The sequence below is a fragment of the Panthera pardus genome, unplaced genomic scaffold (assembly GCF_024362965.1).
Source record: "Panthera pardus isolate Hobbes unplaced genomic scaffold, ASM2436296v1 HiC_scaffold_19, whole genome shotgun sequence".
Classification (NCBI taxonomy): Eukaryota; Metazoa; Chordata; class Mammalia; order Carnivora; family Felidae; genus Panthera; species Panthera pardus.
This window is the reverse complement of record NW_026526754.1, coordinates 9,434,699-9,462,542: the sequence shown is the minus strand read 5'-3', so window position 1 is coordinate 9,462,542 and position 27,844 is coordinate 9,434,699. Positions and strand designations below refer to the sequence as shown.

The 27,844-nt window shown below is 45.1% G+C and overlaps 1 protein-coding gene across 2 annotated transcripts in view; it reads right to left on the bottom strand.

The window, feature by feature from the left end:
- Positions 1-27,844, bottom strand: part of WWP2 (WW domain containing E3 ubiquitin protein ligase 2) — a 149,877-nt gene that overhangs the window by 64,347 nt on the left and 57,686 nt on the right. The window contains exons 1-3 of one of the 2 annotated variants that reach the window (XM_019455405.2): positions 20,826-20,841; positions 20,599-20,736; positions 18,670-18,766 (exon numbers count right to left, since the gene is read on the bottom strand). In XM_019455405.2, the coding sequence (XP_019310950.2) occupies positions 18,670-18,766; positions 20,599-20,736; position 20,826 (236 nt within the window). In that variant the 5' untranslated portion in view covers positions 20,827-20,841. Of the gene's footprint in view, positions 1-18,669; positions 18,767-20,598; positions 20,737-20,825; positions 20,842-27,844 lie in introns of those variants that run through there. The other variant, XM_019455404.2, reaches the window with a different exon arrangement.

The window sequence follows — 27,844 nt, the reverse complement described above, 5'->3', positions numbered from 1 at the left end:
TCCAAACTTGTAAACAACCCAAAGTCCTTCAACTGGTGAAATCGACAGACTGTGGTACATCCATACAAGGGAATACTACTTAGCAAATAAAAGCAAACGAACTACTAATACACGAAACAACATGGATTTATCTCAAATGCACTACACTAAGCGGAAGAAGGAGGACTTTAAAGGCTACAGTTTGTCATTCCATTTTTATAACATTTGGGAAGAAGCAAGGCAAACTATAGGCAAAGAAAACAGATCTGGTGTTTGGCAGGGCTGGAGGTAGTAGGAGAGGCTGACGACAAAGAGGCACGAAGGAACTTTTCAGGGAGATAAAACTGTGTACGTCTTGAGTATGGTAGTGGTTACCAGATTATATGCTTTTGTCAAAACCCACAGAACTGTATACTGCAAAGGATGAATTTTACCGTGTATAAATTATATCTCAGTAAACCTAACTTAATAATTTTTTTAAAAACTCAATCTGTATATTTCAGCCAATGTAAATAAAAACAGTTCATCACATGAGAAAAAATAAGTGAGCAAAAGTTTTAAAAGACAGGTAACTATAGTGTGAGGATATGCTCAAAAAAATACAGAAAGCAAGAATCTTGATAAGAATGTACGTCAGGCGACATTCAGGACTCTCCAAACACTCTGTATTAGTAAATGTGAAAATTCTTCAAAGCATAGGGACACATCTCTCCCAAATGTCAAGAAGTCCCGGCTGACTGGATACCAAGCACTGAGCATAATTTTCTATCTTGGTAAAAGATGCCAAGACACAAAACGGGTTCTTTGACCTCCGATTCAGGCCCATCAGTATTTGAGCTCCACACAAGAGAAGTTTCAAGGTATAACAACTAATAGTGAGCTAACCTCCACTTAAAAAGACAAATCAATGGGCGCCTGGTGGCTGTCAGTTAAGCGTCTAACTTCAGCTCAGGTCATGATCTCACAGTCTGTCAGTTCAAGCCCGGGGCCGGGCTCTATGCTGACAGCTCAGAGCCTGAAGCCTGCTTTGGATTCTGTGTCTCCCTCTCTCTCTCTGCTCCTCCCCCACGCGTGCTCTGTCTCTCTCTCTCTCTCTCTCTCTCTCTCTCTCAAAAATAAACATTAAAAAAATTTTTTTGATAAATAAATAAAATAAATCAAAAAAACAAATCAAAAAACAATGTAGACATTAAAAGCACCTAATAAACCCTTTTCACATTCCAATCCAAGGAATCGATATGTGCCTGGATGACCTGACCCAAGATGGTGTCTGTCCTGCCCCTCTTCCAAGGCCTCTTAACTGGGCATTGTCTTTTAATAGCAGCATGGAAACAAAACTGAGTGAGGCTGGGCCAGTTTCCAGTAAGACAACCAGCAAAAAAACAGGCTCTTAAAATAGAAGCACAGGAAAAAAAAAAAAAAAAACAAAAAAAAAAAAACAAAACAGGGGAATTGGTGATGGGAAAAGAAACTGTTTCCACCATGGAGAGAGGCATCGACAAGCAAACCTGCTCCGACCTACCCCCTCCTCAATTCTTCCTCCCTGTTCAAATGTGGATTCGAGGGGGGGTGGGGGGAGGGCGGCCATAGGGAAGGGGATAAGAAGGGGAGGTTAAAAGGGAAAGGCGCAATTAAGAGTTAAAATGGGACCCTTCCAGTCATTCCAAGGGTCATTTACGGCTCTGTTCCACACCCTACCTCTAGGCTGCCAGCCTCTGAAATGACAGGAAAGGTAAAAATAAAACTGCTGCCAAGTCCATTCTACGTCCCGGAAAGACAAATGATTTACTTCTGCCCAGCCTGGAGTACAGAGCAATCTCCCCAACAGTGGCAGCTCTAGGAGACTAAAAGATGCATCTTGCAAGAGAACGTAGGATACATTTTGATTCATCTCACCGAATTCCAGATTGCAGGTTGGGAACACTAGAAGAGAATGCTCAAACACCCTCCCACACTTGAAAGGAGCTAAAGCTCACGGGAAGTAGTCACTCCCCATTCCGCCCCGCTCGGTGCTGCAGCGGGTGACTGATGTGTCCCACGGCCTGAGACGGCACAAGGATGTAGGACGCTCAGGCAGCCAGCGCTGTGGGCCGCCGGTCCCCATGGACACGCAGTTGGAATCTGCATGGGGGGACCCTGAAAGGGATGTGGAGCCCCGGCTTGTGCAGGTAAGCCAGAAGAGCGTCTCCACCTTCTGTCTACTGAAATCGTTTGAGTGTCCCCTGTGCTACAGCCTCAGACCAAAAAGGACTACGTAGGACCCTGAGGTACCAGGGTCAACGACACACTCAGGTGTTATTTCTAAGTGTTCTGACACAGCATATCACAAAGGCAGAAATCCAGCAGGAGTGAGGTAAGCTCCAAAAAGAGTATGTTCCTTGGACATTCCTCAACACAATGCGCCAAATTGCTCCTGAGGAAAATTCAGAGGCTCTGCTGATCTGTTCAGCTGGCACACTCTTCTCTAGAAGCCCGATCCAAATCTTGGTCTAAACGTCCCTCATCTCCCAGGCTAGAGTAAATTCTCTTGCATTCTCTCACAAGGCATTCTAATTTTCCCTTTATGGCACTTGTATTTGTAATTGTATATTCGTTTGTTTATTTGTTCAATGTCTATCTCCAGTAAGGTCCATGAGGTCAGGAACCATGTCTCTTTTGTGTACCTTTGCATAACCAGCACCCAGCATGTGCCTGGCCTTACAAGAAGGCGCATAAAAATATTTGCTGAATGAATAAAAGAAGCAGGCATTCAAGTTCAAAAGCACTCTTGGGCCTGTAATCTCTAGTACCACCAAAGTTCTTTGCAATCCACTCATCACCTCCTCATCTCCTGCCATCCCTTTAGAGAATGGAATCCATGCCAGGGGATGGAATCCAAAGTCTAGCAGATAATTGAGAAGTATCAGAGCTACTGCCTTCCAGAAAGACTAACTCTAAGCATCCTGTAAAAACGTTCTCTAATATCAGCGTCTAAAAATAAAAATGATTTCACCAGACCCATTTTATGCCCACATACATATACTAAAATTGTGAGACAATCTTCAAATCCAACCAGATTCTACGTGGGTTTTTATGTGTCCCAGCTGTAATTTTGAAGCACACACCAACAGGTAAAGACTAGGCAAGTGAGTAACATGACAGTTAAGAGAAATACCTTCTGTGGTAGGCAGAATTTCTAAAACGACCCCGCCTCCAAAAGATACCCCACCCTAATGCCTAAAACCAGTGAATGCAACAAAACTTCACACCCTTGATAATGTTATATGGCAGCTGACCTTAATAAAGGGAGATCACACAAGCAAGCCTGATCTCCTAAAATCAGCATGCTTTCTCTGGCAGGTGTGAGAAGTGGGGAGCAAAAAAGAACATCAGAGCAATTCAAAGTTCAAGGGGGATTTGACACACCCTTGCTGGCGTGAACATGGGAGTGGGGAACACGCAGGTGGCCTTTCAGACCTGAGAGAGGCCCCAGTTTAATAGCCAGTAAGGAAACAAGGACCTGAGTCCTACACCCACAAGTAACTGAAGTCTATCGACAACCTGAAAGAGTTTTGAAGCAAATACTTCTTAGACTTTCCTGATAAGAATGCAGCCAGGCGAGGGAGCCTACGTGGCTCATTAAGTTGAGTGTCTGACTCTTGATCTTGGCTCAGGTCACGATCTCACGTTTTGTGGGTTCCAGCCCCACATCAGCACTCTCGCTCACTCTCTCTCTCTCTCTCAAAAATAAACATTAAAAAAAAAAATCTTTAAAAACAAAAGAATGCAGGGGCACCTGGGTGGCTCAGTTGGTTAAGTGCCCAACCTCAGGTCAGGTCATGATCTTGCGGTCCATGGGTTTGAGTCCTGCATCGGGCTCTGTGCTGACAGCTCAGAGCTGGAGCCTGCTTCAGATTCTGTGTCTTCTCCCTCTCTGCCCCTTTCCCACTCGTGCTCTGTCTCTCTATCTCAAAAATAAATAATAAACATTAAAAAAAAAAAAAGTTTAAAAAAATAAAAAAAGAACACAGCCTGGCCAACACCTTGATTTTGACCCTGTGGGACCCTGAGGAGACAATCCAGCCAGCCAGCCTGTGCTGTTACAGAAGGGTGAGCTAAAAAATGTTACTGTTTTAAGCCCTAAGTTTGTGGTGATTTATTACACAGCAATAGAAAATCAATACATCCTCCCAAACAAATAAATGTCAATTTCCACAGAAGACGATACTAATTTTTAAAGATATGGCTAGGTAATAGCCTTGGCCCAAATTCTTGCTGACCACCCTGTTTCACTCTGATTTCAGAAGGCCTTATGCAGGTATGGCTTAGCTCTACGCAATCAGGGCTCATCTCCTAGGAACAGCATTTCTGTGATGCAGCGTCCTTTATGAGATACACGTTCTTAAGATTCAACAATTGCTTGTAAATTTGAACAAACGATATATAAGTGAATTGTTACTATTCTTAGTGGGTAAGTAACATTCTCTTCTGCTAGAATCCAGGTACAGGGACTTTATACATTCTTTTTCCCCAAAAAGACATAATTATGTGTCAAGCTATGTCTGATTCCAGTGCTAACCGCAGAAGTTGCAAGGATTTGGAAAGAATAGTCCATGTGAAGGGTTCAATACAGAACTATCAGTCATGAAGAAAAAACAGAGGACACAGGAGAGACTGAGAGAGCAGTGGCAACCCACCACGCTCTTGGCGGTTAGGCTCAGCCTTAGAAAGCACAAGGCAGTCCTGATAAAAAGTCTCCCCTATACCCAGGGCCCCTGAGATCATCACTTCTCAGGAGTTGTGGCACCAAGGAATGTAAACTAGGAGCAAGACCCACCCCGAAATTTCGGCAAATAAGGAGCAAGAACACAAGACTCTTTCAATTCAACAAATATTTATTGAGCTGCCGCTACGTGCAGCAAGGCGCTATTCTAGGCTCTGCTAGGGACAGGCAGAGGGATGACGCACACGTGCCTTTAGCATGGCATTTGGCTGAGGGTCTGGCACCACTCCCCCTGCACCCTCTGCCCCTCCAAGAAGAAATAAATGGAGAAGTAACTCCTCAGTAGTCTGCAATTCATTCTTTCCTAAGTATAAAGCAAAACCGAACGATGTGATTTAAAATAAAACTTTTTTAAACCGTTTTTAAAGGTAAAATTTTAAAAAATTAAATAAAAAAAAAAAAGGAACAACAAACCAACCTGGTCTTACTTCCCCCGTCTCCTTCACAAAATAACAATTATTTGTACTACATCCTACTCAATGTTTTCACTAATCTCTCTTTTTTTTTTTTTTTTTTAATTTGTGTCATTTTAGGGGTGCCTGGGTGGTTTGGTCAGTTAAACGTCTGATTTCAGCTCAGGTCATAATCTCACAGTTTTTAACTTCGAGCCCCGTGTCGGGCTCTGTGCTGACAGCTCAGAGCCTAGAACCTGCTTTAGATTCTGTGTCTCCCTCTCTGCTGCTCCCCTACTCATGTGTGCACTCGCACGTCTTCTCTGTGTGTGTGTCTCTCTCTCAAAAATAAATAAACATTCAAAAACCATAGTCATTTTGTCATTAGAACTTAAACCTTCAAAGGCCATCTATCTATACAATAGACCCAACACAGAGACACGCTAAAAAGTAAAGCCAAACAAAATCTTCACAGAGGGAGCAAGTCCTTGGTCTCTCCACACCCTTCACACTGCTGGATGTAGACTTTCACACTCCATTATCAAATAATGAGCAAACCAAAGATGACTTCCACTCATCAAGATAAAGAAAAGCACACCTAAGGCAGGTTTAACGTGGCAAGTCAGTCTAGGGATAGGAAATAAAGAAGGCAGGACACACAGAAATGAAAAGGCGAGAGGATGATGAAAACGACTCCAAGGACATCACGAATCAAAGAAAGATATATGGCCTGGGACACTTTAAAGGTAGATGCTATCATCCTGGTGTTTTAAAAATTCACCTGAATGCCATCGCAAATAACGCTACCTAACATACAAGGACCAAAAAGGTTGAAACTAAATGGGCAGGGAGGGGCACCTGAGTGGCTCAGTCAGTTAAGAATCTGACTTTCCACTGATGTCATGATCTGACAGTTCTCGAGTTTGAGTCCCGCATGGGACCAAACTCCCCTCCACCCACCCCCCTCCTTGGGGTGAGCCCTGTTTTCTCTCCCTCTCCCTCTTCCTCTCCTTCTCCCTCTCCCTCCCTCCCTCTCTCTCTCTCTCTCTCCCCTCTCCTTCTCCCTCTCTCTACACCACCCCCTCACTCACTTGGGTCTTACTCCTCCTCAAAAACAAATAAATAAATAAATAAATGGGCAGGGAAAAATACATGCCAAGCAAATATGAAACAAAAAGGAAGCTGGGACAGCTATGCTAATGTCAAACCAAACAGATTTTTAAAAATAATTTTTACAAATCGGGTGTAACTTACACAGAGTAAAATTCACCCTTTTTAAGGGTACTGTCTAATGAGTTGTAACAAATGTATACAATCGTGTTACCACCACCATATTCAAGACACAGGGCATTTCCATTCTCGGTGCCCTTTTGCAGTTAATCCCTCCCATCAGTTCCTAGAAACTGCTGATTAGATGTCTATCCCTGTAATTTTGCCTTTTCCAGAATGCTATAGGCTACAATTCAGCCTTTTGTGTCTGGCTTCTGGCACTCCACCTGATGCTTTTGAGTATCATGTACGTTGTTGTAGATTGTTCCTTTTCACCATGCAGACCAAATAAATTTTAAGAGAAAAAGTACTAAAAAAACAGAGGATCATGAGATCAGGACAAAGTTCAATTCGCCATAAGTCATATTTCAAATTCATAGTATGAGCCAATAAAATGACCTTAAAATGCATAAAACAGAAGTTCATAGACATGATTTGGCCCCATCTAGTGCTGCCCCCCTCTCCTATTTTCCCACTACTCCCTCCACACCAGCCAAACCAGCCTCCCCACCACTCTTCCAGCTCCACGGGGCTCTGCAGAAGCCATTCCTCTGCCCCAATAGTCTTCCTCCCACATATCCTCATGGCCAGCCCTCATCTTCTTCAAATCTTTGCAGAAAGGTCACCTTCTTAACGATGACTCACTTGACTGCCCCATTTACTACTGCATCCCACTGCTCTATAATATATGCATATATATGCATATATATGTATATGTGTAACATATATACATATATATGTATATGTATATTTCCATGGATCAGATTTATTTTTTAATCAATAAAGATTAAAAAAAAAAAAAACCGAAAAAAGAGGATCACTCTAATATTCTCCATTATTATAGAAGCCAAGGCACAGAATGTTTCCAGAAAGAACTAGTCCACGAGGTAAACCTGCAGAAAGGTCAGGTGAGCCTCTGTGGCTGTAATTTTGGGGGAAAGATAGAAGCAGATGCAAGAATGAAGTGAACTAACACATAAAGGGAAATAAAGATGGGAGACCCAAAGAATATTGAGACCAATATCTTCACTATATTTTTAATAAGTTTTTTTTTTTTTTTTTTTAAGTCTATTTATTCATCCTGAGAGAGAGAGAAACAGAGCACAGGAGCAGGACAGGGGCAGAGAGAGGGAGGATTGAGAATCCCAAGCAAGCTCTGTGCTGTCAGTGGAGAGCCAGATGCAGGGCTCGAACTCAAACTGTGAGATCATGACCCAAGCCAAAGTCAAGAGCCGGACGCTTAACCAACGGAGCCACCCAGGTGCCCCTATATTTTTAATAAGTTAAGGGTACATGATAACTTCAGGAACACTGTGACACATGAAGCATAATGCTATATAAACTCTGTATTTCAGTTCCGTAAATATTTTTATCTAACACAAAACTTAAATATAGAATTGTTTCAATGTTTGAAATGCATCATTCTATCAAGGCTACGGAGTATGCCATTGTAAAGACACCCACTAAACTAAATCCCAGGGGCGCCTGGATGGGTCAGTCAGTTAAGCGGCCAACTTAGGCTCAGGTCATGATCTTGTGGTTTGTGAGTTCAAGCCTGGCATCAGGCTCTGTGCTGACAACTCAGAGCCTGGAGCCCGCTTCAGATTCTGTGTCTCCTCTCTCTGCCCATCCCATGCTCATGCTCTGTCTCTCTCTGTCTCTCAATAATAAACGTTAAAAAAAACAAAAAACTAAACCCCAAATCTCCACTTCCATAGAGCTTGGCAATTTCAAAAGGAGTCACTGAGTGCCCACAGAATCCTAAAGGAAAAGTCTAACCTCATCATGCCACACTATGCCACCAAATGGCTTAAGCCCCCCTCTCCCTGCCATCCCCATCTGTCCAAAGCATCTGCCATCAGTTCTGTTCTGCTTCTTAATCACCACATACCCAAGCTGCCTAAGCTCCCAGGACTAAAAAGTCATTTCTCCAAAACCCATACTCTCTTTATTTGCTTCTCTGTATATCCTGTCCCTTTCAACCACAATTTTCTAGAACTAAGAAATCCCAGAATCCAGATACAGATATAATTAAAGTAGAAACACCACTGCTGTGCCCTCATTGTGGTGACCCTTATACTGGCCCCATAGTCCAATATCAGAAATACACTTTGTTTTGCTCTGTATCTCTTCAAGTTTGGTTTTCACTCCTGCCCCTAAGGATACACTTTCAGAGTGTGACTGCCCCAGGGCCACACGGTACTACCTTTTCACAGACGCTGCCAACACCAATCTCAACCATTATGGGGGATGCCATTTTAAAGTGACAGCTTCATAAGCTCCTCCCCTCCTGCATTTCTTATTTCCTTGAAAAACATCACAATCTAAGCACCGAGTCCTCTCTATTCCTGTTCATCCTTCACCCCGTCTCATTAGTCAGTCACCCAGTCCTGCTCAGTGATTACACCTCCTAGGTATTTCTAGGTATTTCTCTTGACTTCTCTCCATTCTGCCCACTGCCCAAGGCCAGTCATCAATTCCTTACTCACCAGTTCCCTACAACAGTCCTCCTCTTGGTCCCTGGTTCTAATTTCTTTTTTTTTTTTATTTTTTATTTATTTATTTATTTTTTTTAACATTTTATTTATTTTTGAGACAGGGAGAGACAGAGCATGAATAGGGGAGGGGCAGAGAGAGAGGGAGACACAGAATCTGAAACAGGCTCCAGGCTCTGAGCTGTCAGCACAGAGCCCGACGCGGGGCTCGAACTCACGGACCGCGAGATCATGACCTGAGCCGAAGTCGGACGCTTAACCGACTGAGACACCCAGGCGCCCCCCTGGTTCTAATTTCAACCTCCACTGTGGCAGACATCCCCAATCTCTTCTATTCTACAAGTATCCCTGCTTCTGCCTACTTGCTCAGGGGCCAGAAGACCCTTAAATTCCCTTGCAGCTAAATTCTGGAAGTAATGCAGATTATACGAATGAGAAGTTCTTGCAGATTTGGAAAGCAGAAAGAAAGCAGAGGCCATTCCTCTTGTGGTCCTGATGACTGGCAGGGGCTCCGGCAGCCCCCATTCTTTATACCCTGGCCACCAGCTTCCTGTGTGTGAGGCAGCTGTAGGGGCAGAAACAGTTTCCCAACATGTGGATTGCAGATGCAGGGCTGTGACCTTAAAACCAAGGATGGGGAAGGTCATGCTTCTGTTCTTCCAGCCCATACAAAGGCTTCTGTAAACACTTAATTCCACACATTTAATCCCTTTCTGCTCAAGATACCTCGAGTGGCTTCTATTTGAGTGACTTCTATTTCCTGCAATGAACCTTAACTGATACAACTTCAAATGTATCCATTTGATATTTTCCTGAATAATGTATTACAGAAATAGCGCATCATGCCCTTTCTCAAAATTCAGTGGTTCACTATCTCCAAAGAATTTAAAAATCTAAAGTTTTGGGGCACCTGGGTGGTTCAGTCGGTTAAGCGTCCAATTCTGGCTCAGGTCATGTTTCATGGTTTGTGAGTTCCAGCCCCCCCGTCGGGCTCTGTGCTGACTGCTTGGAGCTTGGAGCCTACTTTAGATTCCGTGTCTCCCTCTCTCTCTGCCCCTCCCCCACTCATACTCTGTCTCTCTCTCTCTCTCTCTCTCTCTGAAAAATAAAAAAACATTAAAAAATTATTTAAAAAAAAAAAAGTCCTCAATAAAGCATAAAGGCCCTTTATGAATTGGGTCTCACCTTCTTACCATCTCCTATAGCAGGGATCAGCAAACTGCCTATACAAGGCCAAACAGCAAATATTTTATGCTTTGCAGACCGTCCAATCTCTGTCACAACTACTTAACTCTGCCACTGGGGCATAAAAAATGGCCATAGACAATATTTAAATGAACGAGTATAGCTGTATTCAAATAAAACATTACTTACTAAATAAATAAATAAAATATTATTTACAAAAACAGGTTATCAAGACCATAAAGATAAGCCACAGACTAAAAGAAAATGTTTGCAAAGGACATATCTGATAAGGAACTGATACCCAAAATATACAAACAACTCTTAAAACTCAACCATCAGAAACCGCCCAGGGGCGTCTGGGTGGCTCTGTTGGTTAAGCGTCTGACTCGATTTTCACTCAGGTCATGATCTCACCATTGTAAGACTGAGCCCCACATTAAGTTCTGTGTTGGACATTGGGTCTGCTTGGGTTTCTCTCTATATATCTCCCTCTGACCCTCTCCTCCACTCTTGTTCACTCTCTCTCTCCCTCTCAAAATAAATAAATAAATAAATATTTTAAAAAAAGAAAAGAAACCACCCGACTAAAAAATAGGCCAAAGACCTAAAAAGACACTTCACCAAACAACAACAACATAGGTGACAAATAAAGCTATGAAAACATGCTCCACGTCATCTATCATCAGGAAAATGCAAATTAAAACAGCAATGAGATACTACTACAAAGTTATTAGAATGGCCAAAATCTAGAACACTGATAACACCAAATGTTGGTGAGGATACAGAACAAGAGGAACTATCATTCACTGCTGGTAGGAACATAAAATAGTACAGCTACTATGGAAGACAACCTGGTAGTTTTTTACAAAACTAAACATACTTTGGGAAGCCTGGGTGGCTCAGTCAGTTAAGCATCCAACTCTTGATTACAGCTCAAGTCAATGATGTCATGGTTTGTGACTTCGAGCCCCCCATTGGGCTCAGTGCTGACAGAGCAGAGCCTGCTTGGGATTCTCTCTCTACCCCTCCCCGGCTCATGTGCATTCTCTTTCTCTCTTCTCTCTCTCTTTCTCTCAAAGTAAATAAACTTAAAAAAAAAAAAAAAAACTACACATACTTTTACCATATGTTCCAGCAATCACTCTCCTTGGCATTTACCTCAAAGAGCTGAAAGTATGTCTACAAAAAAACCTGCACACGGATGTTTCTAGCAGCCTTACTCATGACTGTCAAAACTTGGATGGAATCAAGCCTGTCCTTCAGTTGGTGAATGGATGAATAAACTGTGTACATCCAATGGAATACTATTCAGCACTAAAAAGAAATGCACTATCAAGTCATAAAATAACATGGAGGAAACCTAAATGCATTACTACTAAGTGAAAGAAGCCGATCTGAGCTACATACTTTATGATTCCAATGATATGACATTCTAGAAAAGACAGAGAGTCTTCCGGAAACTATAAAAGAATCACTCGTTGCAGGAGTTGAGGGGGAGGGAAAGATGAACAGGTAGAGCACAGAGGATTTTTAGGGCAGTAGAATTATTCTGTATGACAGTATAATGGTGGATAAGCGTCACTATAAATTCATCAAAACCCAGAGAATGTACAACAACAAGGGTGAAATGTAATGCAAACCACGGATTTGGGGGATGAGGATGTGTCAGTGTAGGTTCATCGACTATTTAACAAATGTGCTGCACTAGGAGCACCCAGGTGGTTCAGTCGGTTAAGTGTCTGACTTTGGCTCAGGTAATGATCTCTGTACTGACAGCTCAGACCCTGGAGCCTGGAGCCTGCTTCAGATTCTGTGTCTCCCGCTCTTTCTACCCCTTCCCTGCTCGCACTCTCGCTCTCAAAAATAATTTTTTTTTTTAATGTGTTGTGCTAGTTCGGGATGTTAAGAGTAGGGGAGACATGTGTATGTGGGGGCTGAGGGCATATGGGAAATCGAAATCTCTATACCTTCTGCTCAATTTTGCAATGAACCTAACACCGTTCTTTAAAAAAAAAGAAAAATAGGGGCGCCTGGGTGCCTCAGTTCCTTAAGCATCTGGCTTTGGCTCAGGTCACGGTCTTGCGGTTCATGAGTTTGAGCCCCACATCGAGCTCTATGCTGACAGCTCGAGCCTGAAGCCTGCTTTGGATTCTGTGTCTCCCCCTCTCTCTGCCCCTCCCGACCCACACTGTGTGTGTCTCTCTCAAAAATAAACATTAAAAAAAAAAGTAAAAAAAACAAAAACAAAAAAACAGGTGGCATCCTGGATCTGCCCTGTGAACCATAGTTTGCTATAGCTATCAGCCCAAATATCTTACATATGGACATTACCAACTAGTTAACATTTCCTCAGATATGCTAAGTTCTCTTTATTCCGCCTTGTCTCCACCCTGCTGCACTCTCTTCCTGGAATGACTTCCCTTACCCTGATGTCACTGGTCTGCAAGCTCCTTTCAAAGTACAGCTCCAACGTGGGAGGTGTCCCCTAAATCCCCCAGGTGGATTTGGGTACACCGTCCACTATCCTCCTCTTGCATGTGAACTCACCACCATGGTGGGGTCCATCGCCCTATCCTAATTATCACCTATATGTCTGTCTCCTGCTAGATGCCACAGTCCTTGATGACAGGGACCACGGCTTTCTATCTTTGTATCACCACAACATAGCTCAGAGCCTGGCATTCCTGTGTGTGGAACAAATACTGCCTTTAATTGCAGAGAGCTGCCTTACCTTCTCCTAGCTCACGAAAAGTTCCCAACCAGCTTTCTGGCACACACCACACCTCTCTAGGCTCACAGAAAAGAAATGCCCAATAACTACCTATAAAATGAAGAGATAAGTATATAGTACTGTATAGTACATAGTTTTAATTGGTATAAAATTAATAAATTAATGTATAAATGAATGTAATTAATCTCCATGACTACTTTTCAATGCCTTGCTTTGACAATGCAGTAAGACTACTGTCCACAGTCTCAATCCTATTCCATCTAAACCAACTACTCAGAAGAGAGTCCCTTGTAAGCAGGGACTGTGTCTTAGTTATCACTGAAGGAATAAATGAATTACACTAATTTCTCTTTTTTTTTTTAATGTTTATTTATTTATTTTGAGAGAGAGAGTGGGAGCAGGGGAGGAACAGAGAGAGGGAGAGACAGAGAGAACCCCAAGCAGGCTCCATGCTGTGAGAGCAGAGCCCGACGCAGGGCTCAATCTCATAAACCGTGAGATCATGACCTGAGCCGAAATCAAGAATTGGACTCTCAACCAACTGAACCACCCAGGTGCCCCACACTTAACTTCTCTGCTTAATCCTTTTGCTTCCTCAGCAATCCTGAGGATTGGAAGTAAAAGCTGTTGGGTGGGAGGCTTGAATGAAAATTGTAAAGGTGTTCAGTTGAGCTTCATGCCGACGGGGTGACATCTCTAAATAACCGTGGTTTCAAATCAAGTAGCCTTTAGTCATCTCAACTGAAGGGGAGGTTAACAGTGGCCAGTGATAACTGAGAGAATGGCCCAGTGCCCAAAGACTCAACTCTCATCCTGTCCGTCCCTCTGTCCCCATTAGCTTTGCTTCCCAAACCCCCCTGGTCCTCCCAGGACTCCCAGCAGCGTTCCCAGCAGACGCACGCCTGCTTGAGTTTATTTTTCTTTCCTTTCTGGGCTAGGCTGTCTGCAGACACAGCTGATGGGCTATTTAGAGCTCACCAGAGACCTTGGGGCTTTGTAAGTCTCTGAGACTACAGCTCTTTTAAATCTTCAGAGGTCATTAATGCCAAGGCACGGGAGTCCATAAATTTGATATATTTTTATCAAAGCAGAATAAAAAGAGAAAGAGGAAAGGAGGGAGGATTAAAATTCCATCACAAGAGGTTCTGAAACTTTTGCACGTAAGAGAATCACAGGGGAGCACGTTAAAATGCAGGTTCTGACCGACGCTGGCCAACACTCACAGCTGATGATGGACATAAGCAAATTCAAGGCTTCTATCCCTTCACGCCAAACACACATATGCATATACATTCGTGCATGATCACACATGCTCTTACACAAAACAGACATGTACACACGGAATGAAGGAAAATTAATTGCCGAAGCCCCCTTACAGCTCCTTCAACAAGATCTCTTTCGGTCTTCAGACCTATTAATGAAAAAGTTCAGTGCATTCTTCCCTTTTGGTCTCCCCATTTCCCTACGTAACTGTGGCAAATCTAGAGGGGCTCCTGGCTAGGTACCCAAGTCGGAGGAAATCTCAGGCTGTGCTTAGAGGAGCGGCATTGCTCACACACCACCCTGCGGGTCATCCGGGAGCTGGCTGCACCTCAACTCCCTAACTTCATATAACCGCGGCACGGGGAAAAACTCACAGGTGACGACGCATCAGCCAAGTACGGAGGGACTCAAACATCCTGTCTACTCTCCAGTCTTGAATTTCACGCCCATTTCTAACCAAACAGTGACTCTGACGACAGCTGCCACTACCGGTGCGGACCCCCTTCTTTCCCTGCACATATGCCCCGCTGCTGGCTTCTGTGGTTCACCGTTCGCCCCTCCCATAGTTCCCAAGACACTGCACGGGACCGTCGGACAACAGACGACAGTCTCTCTGCAGATGCCCCCTCCACTCTGTCCTCGGTCTTTCCCTCTCCACACACGGACCTCTCTCTCTGAACTTCCCGTGATGCTCATGGTTTGTCTGTTTCCCACACAACCCGTACGTATATCACAAAGACTGTGACCTCGCCGTGGAAAGCAGAAGCCGTGTCGCGTGCAATGTGTGCACAGCACCAGGCACATCTCACATCTTCAAAACCTGAATTGACTTAGGCATGGCTCCCAAAGCCAGCCCTCGTTCCAGCAACATAAAATAAACGCTGGGGGATTATTAAAGGGTGTGGTAGGCCCTCCCTGTGCCAGCCAGCACACACTCTCCCAGGGGGCTCCTTTGCACACCAGGCGCTCGCCACTGTCAGACTGGAATGAGGAACACTGGCTGAGGACGCAGCGCAGCATGGCACGCTGACAGAATCCAGGGTAAGCCACGTAATCGCCCCCACTCCAGTCAAACGCCAAGGAGTGTCAGACCAGCCCTCTCAGCCCACCAAGATTAGTGCCGTTCTGACACGTTACCTGGCAGTGGCCAGCCTTCATCTGGAACCCACTCCCCCAACTCCCAAACTCAGCTCTCAAGCCTGGGAGAGAGTTGGAACAGGACAGGAGCATGACCTCTGAGGCCAATGTGGATCACTGACTTAGAATCATCGGCCACTGTTACAAAGACAGACTGCGTGGAAGAAGTAAGTGATCATTACTGAGCCTGGAGAAATCCTAAATTCTGAAATCTGTCTGCCTCAACAGCAAACAGCCTCAATACCATCGCTGGTCAGTTTTCTCAGGGTGACAGAGGCTGCTTTTTACTTTTTTATTGTGAAATATGCCAGGTAAACAAAGGAATATATTAAATATATGTTTGGTTCTAAGAAGAAAAGGAAGATGAACACTCGAGGACCCACCCCCCCACATTCACAGTGCCATGAAGTTTCCAAGTTTCCTCACTTTACCCATCTCCGCCCCCACAACGATAACCATTCTACTGAATTCAGGGTTAATTATTCCTTTTCATTTTTTTATGGCTTTACTCCCCATGGAGGTATCCATTAAAAAATATATGTGGTTTAGTTTGACATTTTTTAACTTTATATAAATTACATCATACTATATTTTTCCCCCCAGTGGCCTGCTCCTCTCGTTCAACACTATGTTTCTGAGATTCCCCCATATTGAGGCAACTATCTTTCACCCCATTTTTACTATGGGATAGTATTTCATTCTAAGACTACACACAATTTATGACCTTAATGCATTCTTCATTCAACCAGACCCATGTGCTGCACACTAATATGGTGTGTCTATAAATCAAGTTATGCCACATGGGTCGTTGGTGGCAATCCCATGCTGGCTGCCATGTGGCAGACCAGATGGTAAATAACTAGAGATGTTTCACCCAATTATTCTTAAAGAGTGGATAAATCCCACTCAAAGAGTTTGGAGGTCATGCTTGGCAAGCAAATGGTCCCTTTGCTGGATGAACTTGGGTAGATGAACCTCTAAGTAAAACCCTTATATGGTTCTGGTTCTAAACCTTAATAAAGTAGGAGAAAGGAGAGGAAACAGCTGTTTGACACTGCAGTGTTAACCTTTCTGGGCACATCAGAGCATCCTTAATCATGGTGAGTGGCCCCCAAGTCCAGGAAAAACCTACCCGTCCGACAGCAAAGGCTAAACATTTAGTCCAGAGGCAGCAGGGAGAAGCCCATCCTCCCTGCCCCAGGAAACCAAGGACAGCGGAGGATTGTCCTTGAATCCTGAAGGTTTCATTCATCACCCTCCTAATTACAGTCCTTGATGCAAAAAAAATCAGCCATGCCACACTTCCCAGCTTTGGGGGTCAGGAGGGGCATACAACAGACTCTCCAGAGCAAAGGAACCTCCCACCACTCTCCCTGAGCACGCCCCATAGGCAAGCCCTCACACTGACATAGCCCATCTCCGTTATTTCCTACAATGAGCTTTTGAGGCAGGCGATATCCCCATTTCACATGTGAAAAAAACTGAGGTGCTGAGAGGTTTAGCGGCTCGTCCGATATCACACAGCAAGTAAATGAGAGGCCAGGATTCAATCTGTATTTTCTGATTTCAAAGCCCCGCACCCTTGTCCAGTCAACTACCCCGCTACCACTGCTCGTGCACACCATCTCCTGAAGTGCGGCAGCAACGGGGGAAAGGAGTTCTCAGTGACACAGAAGACACTGCCTTCAGATGATCCTTTCACAAGTGTTTGCTATTGAACGGCAGCAGGCTCCATGTGAACACAGAATAAATACTTAGAAGGCAGAGGCCTGTGAAAACTCAGAGGCCATGTGTAGAAAAGGCTACAGGAGCTTAGCAGGCCAATGTGGATGCCCACACGGCCCCAGCTACTTGGAAGGCACTCTGCCCACCAATAATTAACCAAAATCGAATGTCTACCATGTGTGATGGGCAAAAATGCATCCAATTTTCTGCTGGAAGTCTGCTTGCTGCCTTAAAAGACAGTAATCCTCAGCACTAACAATGACAAAGAAGGGCTACTAGGACATGTGAATTTCAAGATTAACTAGAGAACTTCAGAGAGCAATAAATAGGTCAAGAACTTAATTCCAAAGTTACTAAGAGCCAGACTCTGCCTTCCAGCCCCCAAATAAGTGACATCAGTCACATATGACACAAACTTTCCGAGTCAGCTCAAAGACCAAGATGGCAGCTACTAGTGCCAAAGCTAAGAAGGCATCGCTCTCAGCGGGTGATGTGCTGAGGTGTTCTTCTCCGCCGGCTGCTCACTACCAAAGAGATTCTGTTCTCTCTAGTTCTGGGTGCTCCTCAGGCCTCTGTTGACACAAAATTTGCCAATTATATCACTGGTCTTTACCCTGTGACACTTGCCTGTTTATCCCAACTTATAACTCATCCAGTGAGTCGAGAAAAAGTGAATGGTCTCCAGGGCGGGAGGTAACACCTTTGCAGAGGCTTGGAGAAAAGAGAACAAGAAAATGGCACCCTGGCTTCTAGTGACGCCACAGACAAAAGATCTAAACATCTGACTCTCTCTTGCTCCTGACACCTGCCTGGCACCGAAACTGTACAGACCCTCAAAACCACCACATCCAGTGAGGCTGATGGCTGTCATCAGAGGGATCATTTGAGACGCTGTGGGTACTGGCTGAAATCATACTGTGTTTCTCAAAGCATTATTCCCAATCCCTGGGATTTGTTCCAGAAGATTTTTACTAGTTTTTTATCTACTCTCTGCAGGTAATAACGATTTACAAACTGCACTCATATGATTCTTTTCCTTATAATTTCCTTAAAGTTTTTGGGGGTCTTATACACTGTGATAAATAATAAAAACAGGTTCCCAACTCCCTCCTCCCCACCTCTCTAACATACCTAAAACTATTCTCCTGTCTTGGAATTCAGTTGCCAAGGAAATGAGTTCGCACCATTAATACAGGTATAAGACAGGCATGCAGGAAATTAAGTCACTCTCGATATGTATAATAAGTCTAATATAATTCAGACTTCCAGTTCAGGAGGTCTTAATCAATAGCCCAAAGGGAACCATGGATCACCCCCAAAAATAGAAACGCACAGACAGAAAATCTCACATACAAAGAACCATTGCTCTAAACATTTGCATGTACATCCTAAAAGGATAACTGTGGTCGCTGACTCTGAATCACAAAACACTAGCCAAGCTCTGTTTGGCGGCTCTTAACCAAATAACCAGTTTAGCCAGTCCCAATCTCTGACAAGGAACCCCTGACCATTCTGAGAATCCTGAGTTCTGTACTCCCCCCTCAGCACCTCCTTAACACACTGAGTCAGGGATAAGCCCTCTGGAAATTTCCAACAGTTTCTAACATAAACTGTTCCTCGCCACCTCCCAACATGTTTTCCAATAGCTCTGAGCACCTTCCCAGCTCCTCCTTGTCCACAAGCGGGGCGGGGCGGGGGGGGGGGGGCGGGGGTTGGGGGAGGTTGTCTTACCGAGATCTCCCACCAAAGCAGTTTGTGCTGGGGGGCTGGTGCCGGTTGTCTGGAGCGACAGCTGTCCCGCTGGATTCTCTTGAAGGTGGCTGGGATCCTAGACAGGGGACCCATCACAAGAAAAGACAGAAACATTGAGAAGCTCAGCCCTGGTTTGTTTGAGATTGTGGCTCAGGAACAAAGGTCACTCCATGCGTTCGGGTTATCCACCACACCTAGCAAGCCACGGCCTCCAGCTCGAACAGGCAGAGGGACAGCCAGATGAGATCTGACTGGGGCCCCCACACAGAGGCGCTCAAACCTGGGAAACAGCTCTTCTTCTCCAAGACCTTCAAGAACACCTCAGGCACTTCCAAGCAACTTGCCTTGTGCACTGAATAAACTTCAGCTGCACCACACGAGACGCAGAACCCATGCTGACCGTGCAAAGTGGGAGCAAGGAATCAGGGCACTGCACTCGTCCATATCACAACCAGAAAGCTCTTAAAAAGCCAAATCAGATTCAATTCAAATCAAATTATGACACCGTTTTGCTAAAAACCCCCTCAACAGCTTTCTGCTTCTTAGGACGAGGTCCAAAGTCCTCACCAAGGCCTTCGAGGCTGGGTGGTCTGAGCCGAGCTGCCCTTGCAGCCTCGCCAGCCACCACTCTCCTTCCTGCTCTCCACGTTCCACCTGGCCGCCTCTGTTCCCACTGCAGGCCGAGCTCTCTCCCACCTTGAAGCCTCTGCACAAGGGACCCCTCGACCTCTCACTCAGCTACCCCACTCCTGCACCTCCCCACACCTCCCCCTTGGCCCGTCTAATCTCTTCAGCTCTGGCGGGTCTCAGCTTCCTCAAAGAAACCCTCCCTGGTCCCCAGCTGAAGTGAGACTTCCCAAAAGTATGGGACTCTCATATCACCCAGTACTTTTCCTTCATCACTTTGGTCACAATTACAGTTACATAATTATTTCTGCACCTCCTTGTTTCATGTCTAACATTCCCACCTCCACCAAGTAAATCAGAAGCTCCTAGGAGTAGAGACCATATGAATTTTGCCCCCACCATCTGGCTAGCACCTGGTCCAGGACCTAGTACGTACCAGGTGCTCAATTACGGATATACGTGCAGAATGAGCAAATAATTCATGTTTCCTCCATGCACCAAAAGTACCCAAAGCACCACTCAGTCCAGGGAGGTTTCTCAAGTCAAGGCCCATCCAATCACTGAGATTCCACCCTACTGCCCTTGCATTAGAATTCAAATCTCACTCCCTCAAAGCTACAGAAAGCCTGTTTGGGGCCTGGAAAGTGCCACAGTTACATCACATTTAACGAGAAAAATTATGGAGAAACCCAGCCCATCTCAGACCTCAGACTTCATGAAATAATTTCCTGCTAGATCCAAAGGTGACTAATTTCAGAGTAGATCAAAAGAAACAAACTGCCCTCGTTCAGGACAGAGTGGGAGATACTCCAATTTTCCTGCCTCTGTCTCTATTTTGCTAGTGTGAATCTCTAAGACACACAGCCCCCTTTCTCACCCAATACTGTCTTATAAAAGACACCTTCAAGCTCCTCCAGGAAGTTTAACTGTATTGGGAAGAAAAAGGGGCCCCAAGTAACATTTAATAAAGACATCTTATTTTCGAGAGCCCGTGTGGGATGAAAAGATATTTTCTCTGCTCTCAAAGCAAACTACAACACACTTACAAAGACCTGGCATTTATTTTGGTCCTTTATCAGAAAGCTGTCCTTAAAAAATCATGTCACAAGTTTTGATCATGCGAAGAACTGCTTAAGAGGAATCAGGGGGCCAGGACTGGCTGAGCGATACCCAAACCCAGGTACCTGGTAGAGAACCAAGCCCCGGGCACCTCCTCCTACTCCCACCCAGGCCTGCCCCGCCCCATCCCGGCACAACCCTGGGGAGCAGGGCGGCACTCACCGTCTGTCACAGCACTGCCATTAGGCACGCTTCCCAGATCAACAGTTGGCCCGTCCAGGAAAATTGTCAGCTCACCGCCCGAGACAACACCGCCTTTGTTCTCCGTCTGCAGGTTCAGGGTCAGCTGCGTGTTCTCCACTGTTGAACACAAAAAGCAACAGGGATGGAGTAAAGCAAATGCACTCCACGTTAAGACTGGGTAAGTTGTAAGCCCTCATTTAACCTACTCTGGCGTCCCCGGCAACATTTTCCTGCATCTTCAAATATGCCTCGGGGCGTGGAAAGAAGAATGGGAAGGAAGAGGTCTAATCGTCATCACTGTTGTATTAGATGGGTGGGAAAAGGCTGTACTCCTATTTTTCAAAACATTTTGTATCATTGGGTTAGCTACCTAATTTCTCCATGACTTCTCTGTCTGCTTGTACTCGAAGAACCATGAGAAGAGCAAAGAGAAATTGCTGGCATCCGGAGGAAGGAGTCACAAGCCAGCAACCCCCCTGCCCATACAGACAGACGATGGTGGCAAAAAAAAGAGAAACAGGTCAGGAGACCCTGAGGCAGTGTCATCAGGAGTCATCTCTAGATGAAGGATTTGCAGGGGCTTCTTCTCTTATTTGTGTTAGAAAGTATTACTTGTTTTGAATTTTCACTCCTGAGGAGGTCTCACTTTGAAATGAGGAAAAAACGTTAAGCAATGAAAGTTTAATAAAGGTAAGTCAGCTCCACAATCGTCCCGTGGCCCTGGGTTAGTCCGTAAGGATAAACCAGCCACAAAGGGGGTCTACAACCGAGGTGGGAAGGCACCTCGGAGTCACCCAGCCCCTGGGACACCAGGCAAAGTCAGCCCTGTGGGCAAACAAGAAGAATCGCAGAACCACAGCAGAAAAAAGGAACAAACTGACACGAGGCAGATGCCCCAAAGCCTACGTGGGCTAGAAACCGCGGCACAAGCGCCCCCCGACTCCCCTCCAGCAGGCCCGGCCACACAGAACAGCTTCCACCCAGTTACTGCTCGGGAGCTACAACCTCCAGCTCAGGGCCATTCGGTAATTACCAAGAGAGCAGCGTTTATGAGGATTTCCAAAGGGCCTTCCCACATCTTACAAAACCAGACTACAAAAGAGCCACATACTCCAACCTCCTTCCCCACCCACCGCCCACCAAACCGCCACTTTATTTTATCTCTGAGTTGCCACTAGATTATTATAAGCTATCTCCCTGGTCCTCTAGAACAAGGCAGGGTATGCATAAATAAGTATCTCTATGAGCACTTTCTAGAAACAACCTCTCCCCCCAACTAAAAAAGCCTGTCCCAAATCAAAATACAGACACGGTCCTTTAAGAACTTAGGAAAAGTCTGGATCAATTCAGGATCTACTATAATAATGTGGGAACCAGTTACCCTTTGGGTTTTCAAGTTCTCCTAAGTGTCTCTCCCTTACCTTAATCTCTCTTCCCTGAAATGGATCTCTCCAAATCCTTTGGAGTCTGTTGCTATTTTCGGTCACTTTCACTCAGGAACTTGGTGAGTTCCAAATATTTATATAAAATAACACTTGTAATCTGAAAACTAGTTCCTTCAAAAGTCCAGCAGTCACGAAAGAACTGAGGCCTTTTGACAACCAGCACCCTTTGCCAGCCATGCAAATGAGCCACCTCGGAAGTCAAGCCTCCAGCCCTAGCCTTGCTTTCGGATGACTATGGTCCAGCCAATGTATGGACTACAGCCTCATGAGAGATCCCCGGCCAGATTTCCCAGCTCAGCCACTCACAAATCTTGACCCACTGAAACCAGGAGACAACAAACGTTTATTATTGTTGTTTAAAAGAAAAGTCAAGGGTGTCTGCCTACTTATTATGCCGAGATCCAGGGCCCAAGTAGAGCACAGAGTTCAGGAGGGGCGTGTGCCAGGGAGACTGGGTTCAAATCTCACTTTTACTACGTGGTGCTTGTAGCGTTGTGCAAATTACTTAACATGAGCACCAGTCTCCCCATCTGGAAAACAGGAGCACCCCATGGGCTCCTAATAAGCTGTCATTTTTATTATCTCCCTGTTGACTTTCCTGTTTCTAGGCTGAAGAGTCCCAGTTCTCTTGGTCTACCTTGTTCACTGCAAAGTTGCGCCTCTCTTGACCTTTTGGAGCCTTTTCTGGGTTGCAGCAACAAACTCCAAAAAGTCTTCTAAGGTGAGCTACTTAGAAGATGAACTGTTTTCTCATCTTGTTTCCAGGACACTTCCTAAAGATGCCCATCCTTTTGGATTCAGCACACCAGCCTTGGAAATGTGCTGGGATGAGTATTCCAGAAGGGTTCCGTGATTCCTTTCTTAGTGCCTCAAAGGCCATTATTTTACAAATGTAGTGTGGGCATGTCGTCCCCTCCTTTCTGGAGGGATGATAATGCTCAACGGGAAGGCAGAGGCGGCCCAGGCCTCTTGTTGCTAATTTCAAGCTCCTGACAGTCACACTGCCATGGTCCTCTGACAGCAGCCACAGGCGTAACTTGACTTTTTCTCTACATGGTCTCATCTCAAGGCTCCAACTTAGCTCTTCTCTTCTGTTTACCCATTAATCATGTCCAGTAGAGTCATTATATACCAGTAGGCTCAGAAGCTACCTTGCGACGCCCTGAAATACATTTTATCTTCAAAAAAAGCCAGTGGGAAGGGACGTCTTTCCCCCTTCAACAAAACTTGGGAGACCATAATGCTCCACTGTTCTATTCGCTAAAAAGAGAGACAGAGTCGGAGATATCTCTGGCCATCACTGTCAGAGCCAAGTGATCAAATGAAGCATCGCTAACAGCAAGACCACCCGACACACAAACTTCATGACGTGACACAGGATGAGGTACACAACATCGCTTTTTTAGGTAACTTTTTTAAGTTTATTTTTTATTTATTTTGAGAGAGAGAAATAGAGACCAAGCAGGGGAGGGGCAAAGAGAGAGGGAGACAGAATCCCAAGCAGGCCCCAAGCTGTCAGCGCAGAGCCTGACGAGAGGCTCCAACTCACCAACTGTGAGATCGTGACCTGAGCTGAAGTCCAGAGTCAGACACCTGACCGACTGGACCACTCATGCACCCCGCAACATCACTTTTCAAGTCTTCTTTCTAAAAGCATTTAGCCTGAATCCAACTAACCCACTAAATCTCCTTCCCAATTTGCAGGAAATATAGGGACAGAGAAACAAATTCACAATACCACGAGGAAGCAATCAGACAAATCCAGAATATGGGACACATATATAATATCCTGGACTCTTCAAAAAGACAATGTCATTACACTGCTTCTTTTCTAAAAAGAGGGGCAAAAGGACACCTAGGTGGCTCAGTCAGTTAAGCATCCAACTCTTGATTTTGGCTCAGGTCATGATCTCATGGTTCATGGGATTGAGCCCCATGTGGGGCTCTGTGCTAACAGCGCAGAGGAGCTTGGGATTCTCTCTCTCTCCCTCTCTCTCTGCCCCACCCCAGTCCATGCACTGTCTCTCAAAATAACTAAAATCTTTAAAAACTTACCAAAAAAAAAAAAAAAGAAGAAGGGCAAGGAGACTCTTCTAGATTTAAAGAAATATAGGGGTGCCTGGGTGGCTCAGTTGGTTGGGCGTCCGACTTCAGCTCAGGTCACGATCTCGCGGTCCCTGAGTTCGAGCCCCACGTCGGGCTCCAGGCTGATGGCTCAGAGCCTGGAGCCTGCTTCCGATTCTGTGTCTCCCTCTCTCTCTGCCCCTCCCCCGTTCATGCTCTGTGTCTGTCTCAAAAATAAATAAACGTTAAAAAAAAAAAAAAGTAAAAAAAAAAAAAAAGTAAAGAAATATAACCACCAAACGCCATGCAATGTTTTACCAAACATCGGCTTGAAAAGTATTCCTGGGGCAATTGGAGAAATTTACATCCAGACTGGATATTAAATGGTGTATGAAACGACTGCTAATTTTCCAAGGTTCAACGTGAATGTCATTCTCAGGAGATGCAAATTACGCAAGTATTCTCAGATGGTTTTATAGGAGAATACGCTGAAGTTTTTAGGAATGAGGTGCCATGGTATCTGCAGTTTACCTTCAAATGGTCAGGAAAAAGAATACACACACCCACAGGCTCACACGTGTCGGCAAAACAAAGGCAGCAGCGTGCTAGCAAGGTCTAGGTGGAGGGCCTCTGGGTGTGCGCTGTATTACTCTTTCCATTCTCCTGTAGGTTTGAAATTTTCATAATAAAAAAGTTGGAAAAGGGCTTTTTTAAATTGGCAGGGCTATTAAAAAATTAAGCCTCTGAGAACAGAACTCCCCATTATTCTCTTTGAAAAAAATACCTGAGCCAGGGGAGCCCTACAATGCATAATGGGACTAAAGAAACCATTAGTTAATTGAGTGACAGACCTGAGCATACCGGGGAGGCTGAAAGAAGTAAGTGTGGCTGGAAAACATATACTGGAATCCCAGCTATAAATAGCAGCATTAGCCACTTGGTCTCCGGGGCCCTCGGGTTTCACTACAGCCACACTGACGACTCCACAAAGGGCCTTTCTCCTGCAGCATGTCGTCCTGCTGCCTTGTGAGGCGCTGCTCAAAAACCAGGAAACTGATGGAAGAACGGGTACGGTACAGTGATTTCGCCTAGGAAGCGCACCTCGTCAGGCCCCCTCCACCTGTGGTCACGCAGTTCACGGACGTGGAGCGAGCACCTCCTAGTCTCGTCCCTGAGATTAAACAGAAACAAAACAGACAAAAACGCCGTGCCTGGGTGTTTCTATTCTAGTTGGGAGACACAAACAATAAGCAGGCTTTTTGGTTTTTGTTTTTTAAGAAAATTGCATAATCTGTTAGAAGGTGGCAAGTGCAGGAGAAACACCAGTGAGGAAAGCGGGTGGTGAGCGCTGGAGGCGGGAGAAGGACCTGCAGCCGTGAGAAAATGTCCCTGGGAAGGCAACAACTAAGCAGAGACCAAAAGAAGGATGGGGCAGGGGAGGCCACGTAGGTATCCAGGGAAGAATCTTCTAGGTGGAGAGAAAAGGAAGTGCAGAGGCCCCACGTGGGAGCATGTGTGAGGAATGGCAAGGAGGCTGGTATGGCTGGAATGGCCAAGGGAAGACAAGAGCAGGACATGAGGGCAGTAGGTAGGTAACCAGAGGCCACAAGGAGACCCTTGGAGCTCTTGCAAGGTCTCTGGAGTTTACTCCGTGTGAGATTGGGAGCCATTAAGGGATCGTGAGCAAGGAAGGGACGTGACTGGTGCTGTAGTGCTATCACTCAGGCCACGGGAGGAGCAAGGGCAGAAGCACATGAGACCTGGTAGGAAGTCAGTACAATATTCCAGGCCGGAGCAGATGATGGGTTGGGCCAAGGCCATGGCAACACCTTCTGGGAACACAGTGGTTAACGAAGACTCTACCCTGGCCTCCTCCCTAGCACGTGTTAGGAAAGACCCATGACTCCCACCAAGCACATGGGGCCCCCAGACCCTTGGAATGAAAGCTTTGGGTAAGATGATGGGCAGGCACTGCAAAAAGCGCCAACTCAGAGCATGGCCGGAGGAAGTCTGATTCAGTTACGGCCAAATGGAACATATATAATGAAAATATTCCGCTGGCAGGAGACTTCAGTTCTCTGAGAAAGCCAAGGTCCCAGTTAGCGCATGCTAATAACTTCAGCAATCAGCAAATGTACTTCTTCGGTTATGGGACTGTGCCCTTCTGTTCCGTTCTAAGTACTAACTGGCTATCCATACCACATAATGCTGTGTTATGAAGGTCAACAGACCGCAGGAGAGCCGGACATTAGAATCTAGGGGATAAGAACTTGCAAACTCTCAAGGACCGTGCCAGGAGAACACTGGGCAAGCTAGCATGCCACGAGAGACCAGCAGACATTGGGCACCACCACCTCATCAGAAAGGAAAAAGAAGAACCCAACCAGATCAAGCATTTTGATCTGCCTATGAGTTTACAGGAGACACAGGGGGACACAGGAACATGTCAAAACACACTTCAGGAACATAAACAGCACAATCCTTAAAAGGTGAGAAACCACAAGACAAACTGTCCATCTTCTTCAAAAGTCAACTATGAGGGGTAAAAAGAGGAAGGAGAACATATTGGTTAAAAGGGACTGAAGAGACCTATCAGCATTACTTGTATCCCGATTCAAACAAACCCATGGTAGAAAAGAAACTTTGTAAGACAACTGAGGAAACGTAAAGCCGGGCTAGATGTGTGATGATATTTCAATAACTATCAGTATGTTTTTTAGGTATGAAATTGGCATTATGGTTATGGGAGCCCTTATCTTTTAGAACCACGTAGTAAAATACTTACGGATAAAACACACCTGGGGTTTAAGGAAAACAACCCAGCGGGGACTGGGGTAAGGAGTAAGATGAAACAGGGATGGCTGTCGGCAGGCGGCTGTGGAGCTGACTGACAGGCTCACAGGGGTCCACGGGCTGTTCTTTCCACTTTCACGTATGCTTGACACTTTCCAGAACAGTTTTTATTTTCAAGCCAGCATACCTCAGGCACAAACAGTGAATGAAACCAACTAAAATTCTTATAAGAATTCAATATCACATGTGCAGTTTGAAATACAAAAAGGTAGGGAATGTACAACGAGCTGCTTCAGGAGTAACTCCTACTTTTATTTTTCCTTTACTTCAAAGCCTCAGATTTGCAAGTGGCTTCAGGTTAATAATTTCCTACTGGGAAGAGCAGTTATGTGCAATAAAGATGAGTAATATTTTTCTAAGAGTGACTTTTTCCCTTTCTTGACTTGGACTTGTTAATATGCTTTTTGCATATGGTACCAATAAGTATAGATAAATAGGGCATGGAAGTTGCCTTCCTTATTCCAACAAAAGAAAAAACTATGTAAACCAGAACTGCCAAAATGTGCCACTATTAATGCGATTCAGTTATGAAATCCAGAACTCCTGCCTGGACAGTTTCACTGCAGTGTATGAAGGAACGTTCTACTTTAGAATCTTCTGTCATCACTGCTCCCTCCTGCTCCCACACCACCAAAACTTATGTGCACGTACACACATTACCTTTGAAAAGGAAGAATCTTGTTTTTTTTGTTTTCTTCCTAACTCTGAATACAAATGTAAGGATTTACCTGGAAATTTGAGAAAAATAAAACCAGACACAAAAGTAGGATACCTTTAAGGAAGGCTAAGTACTCTCAGGTCAAGCATCTTGGAAGCCCGATGAAGATGTGATTGATTTGGCCTTAACAGAGCTGCTCAGTGGA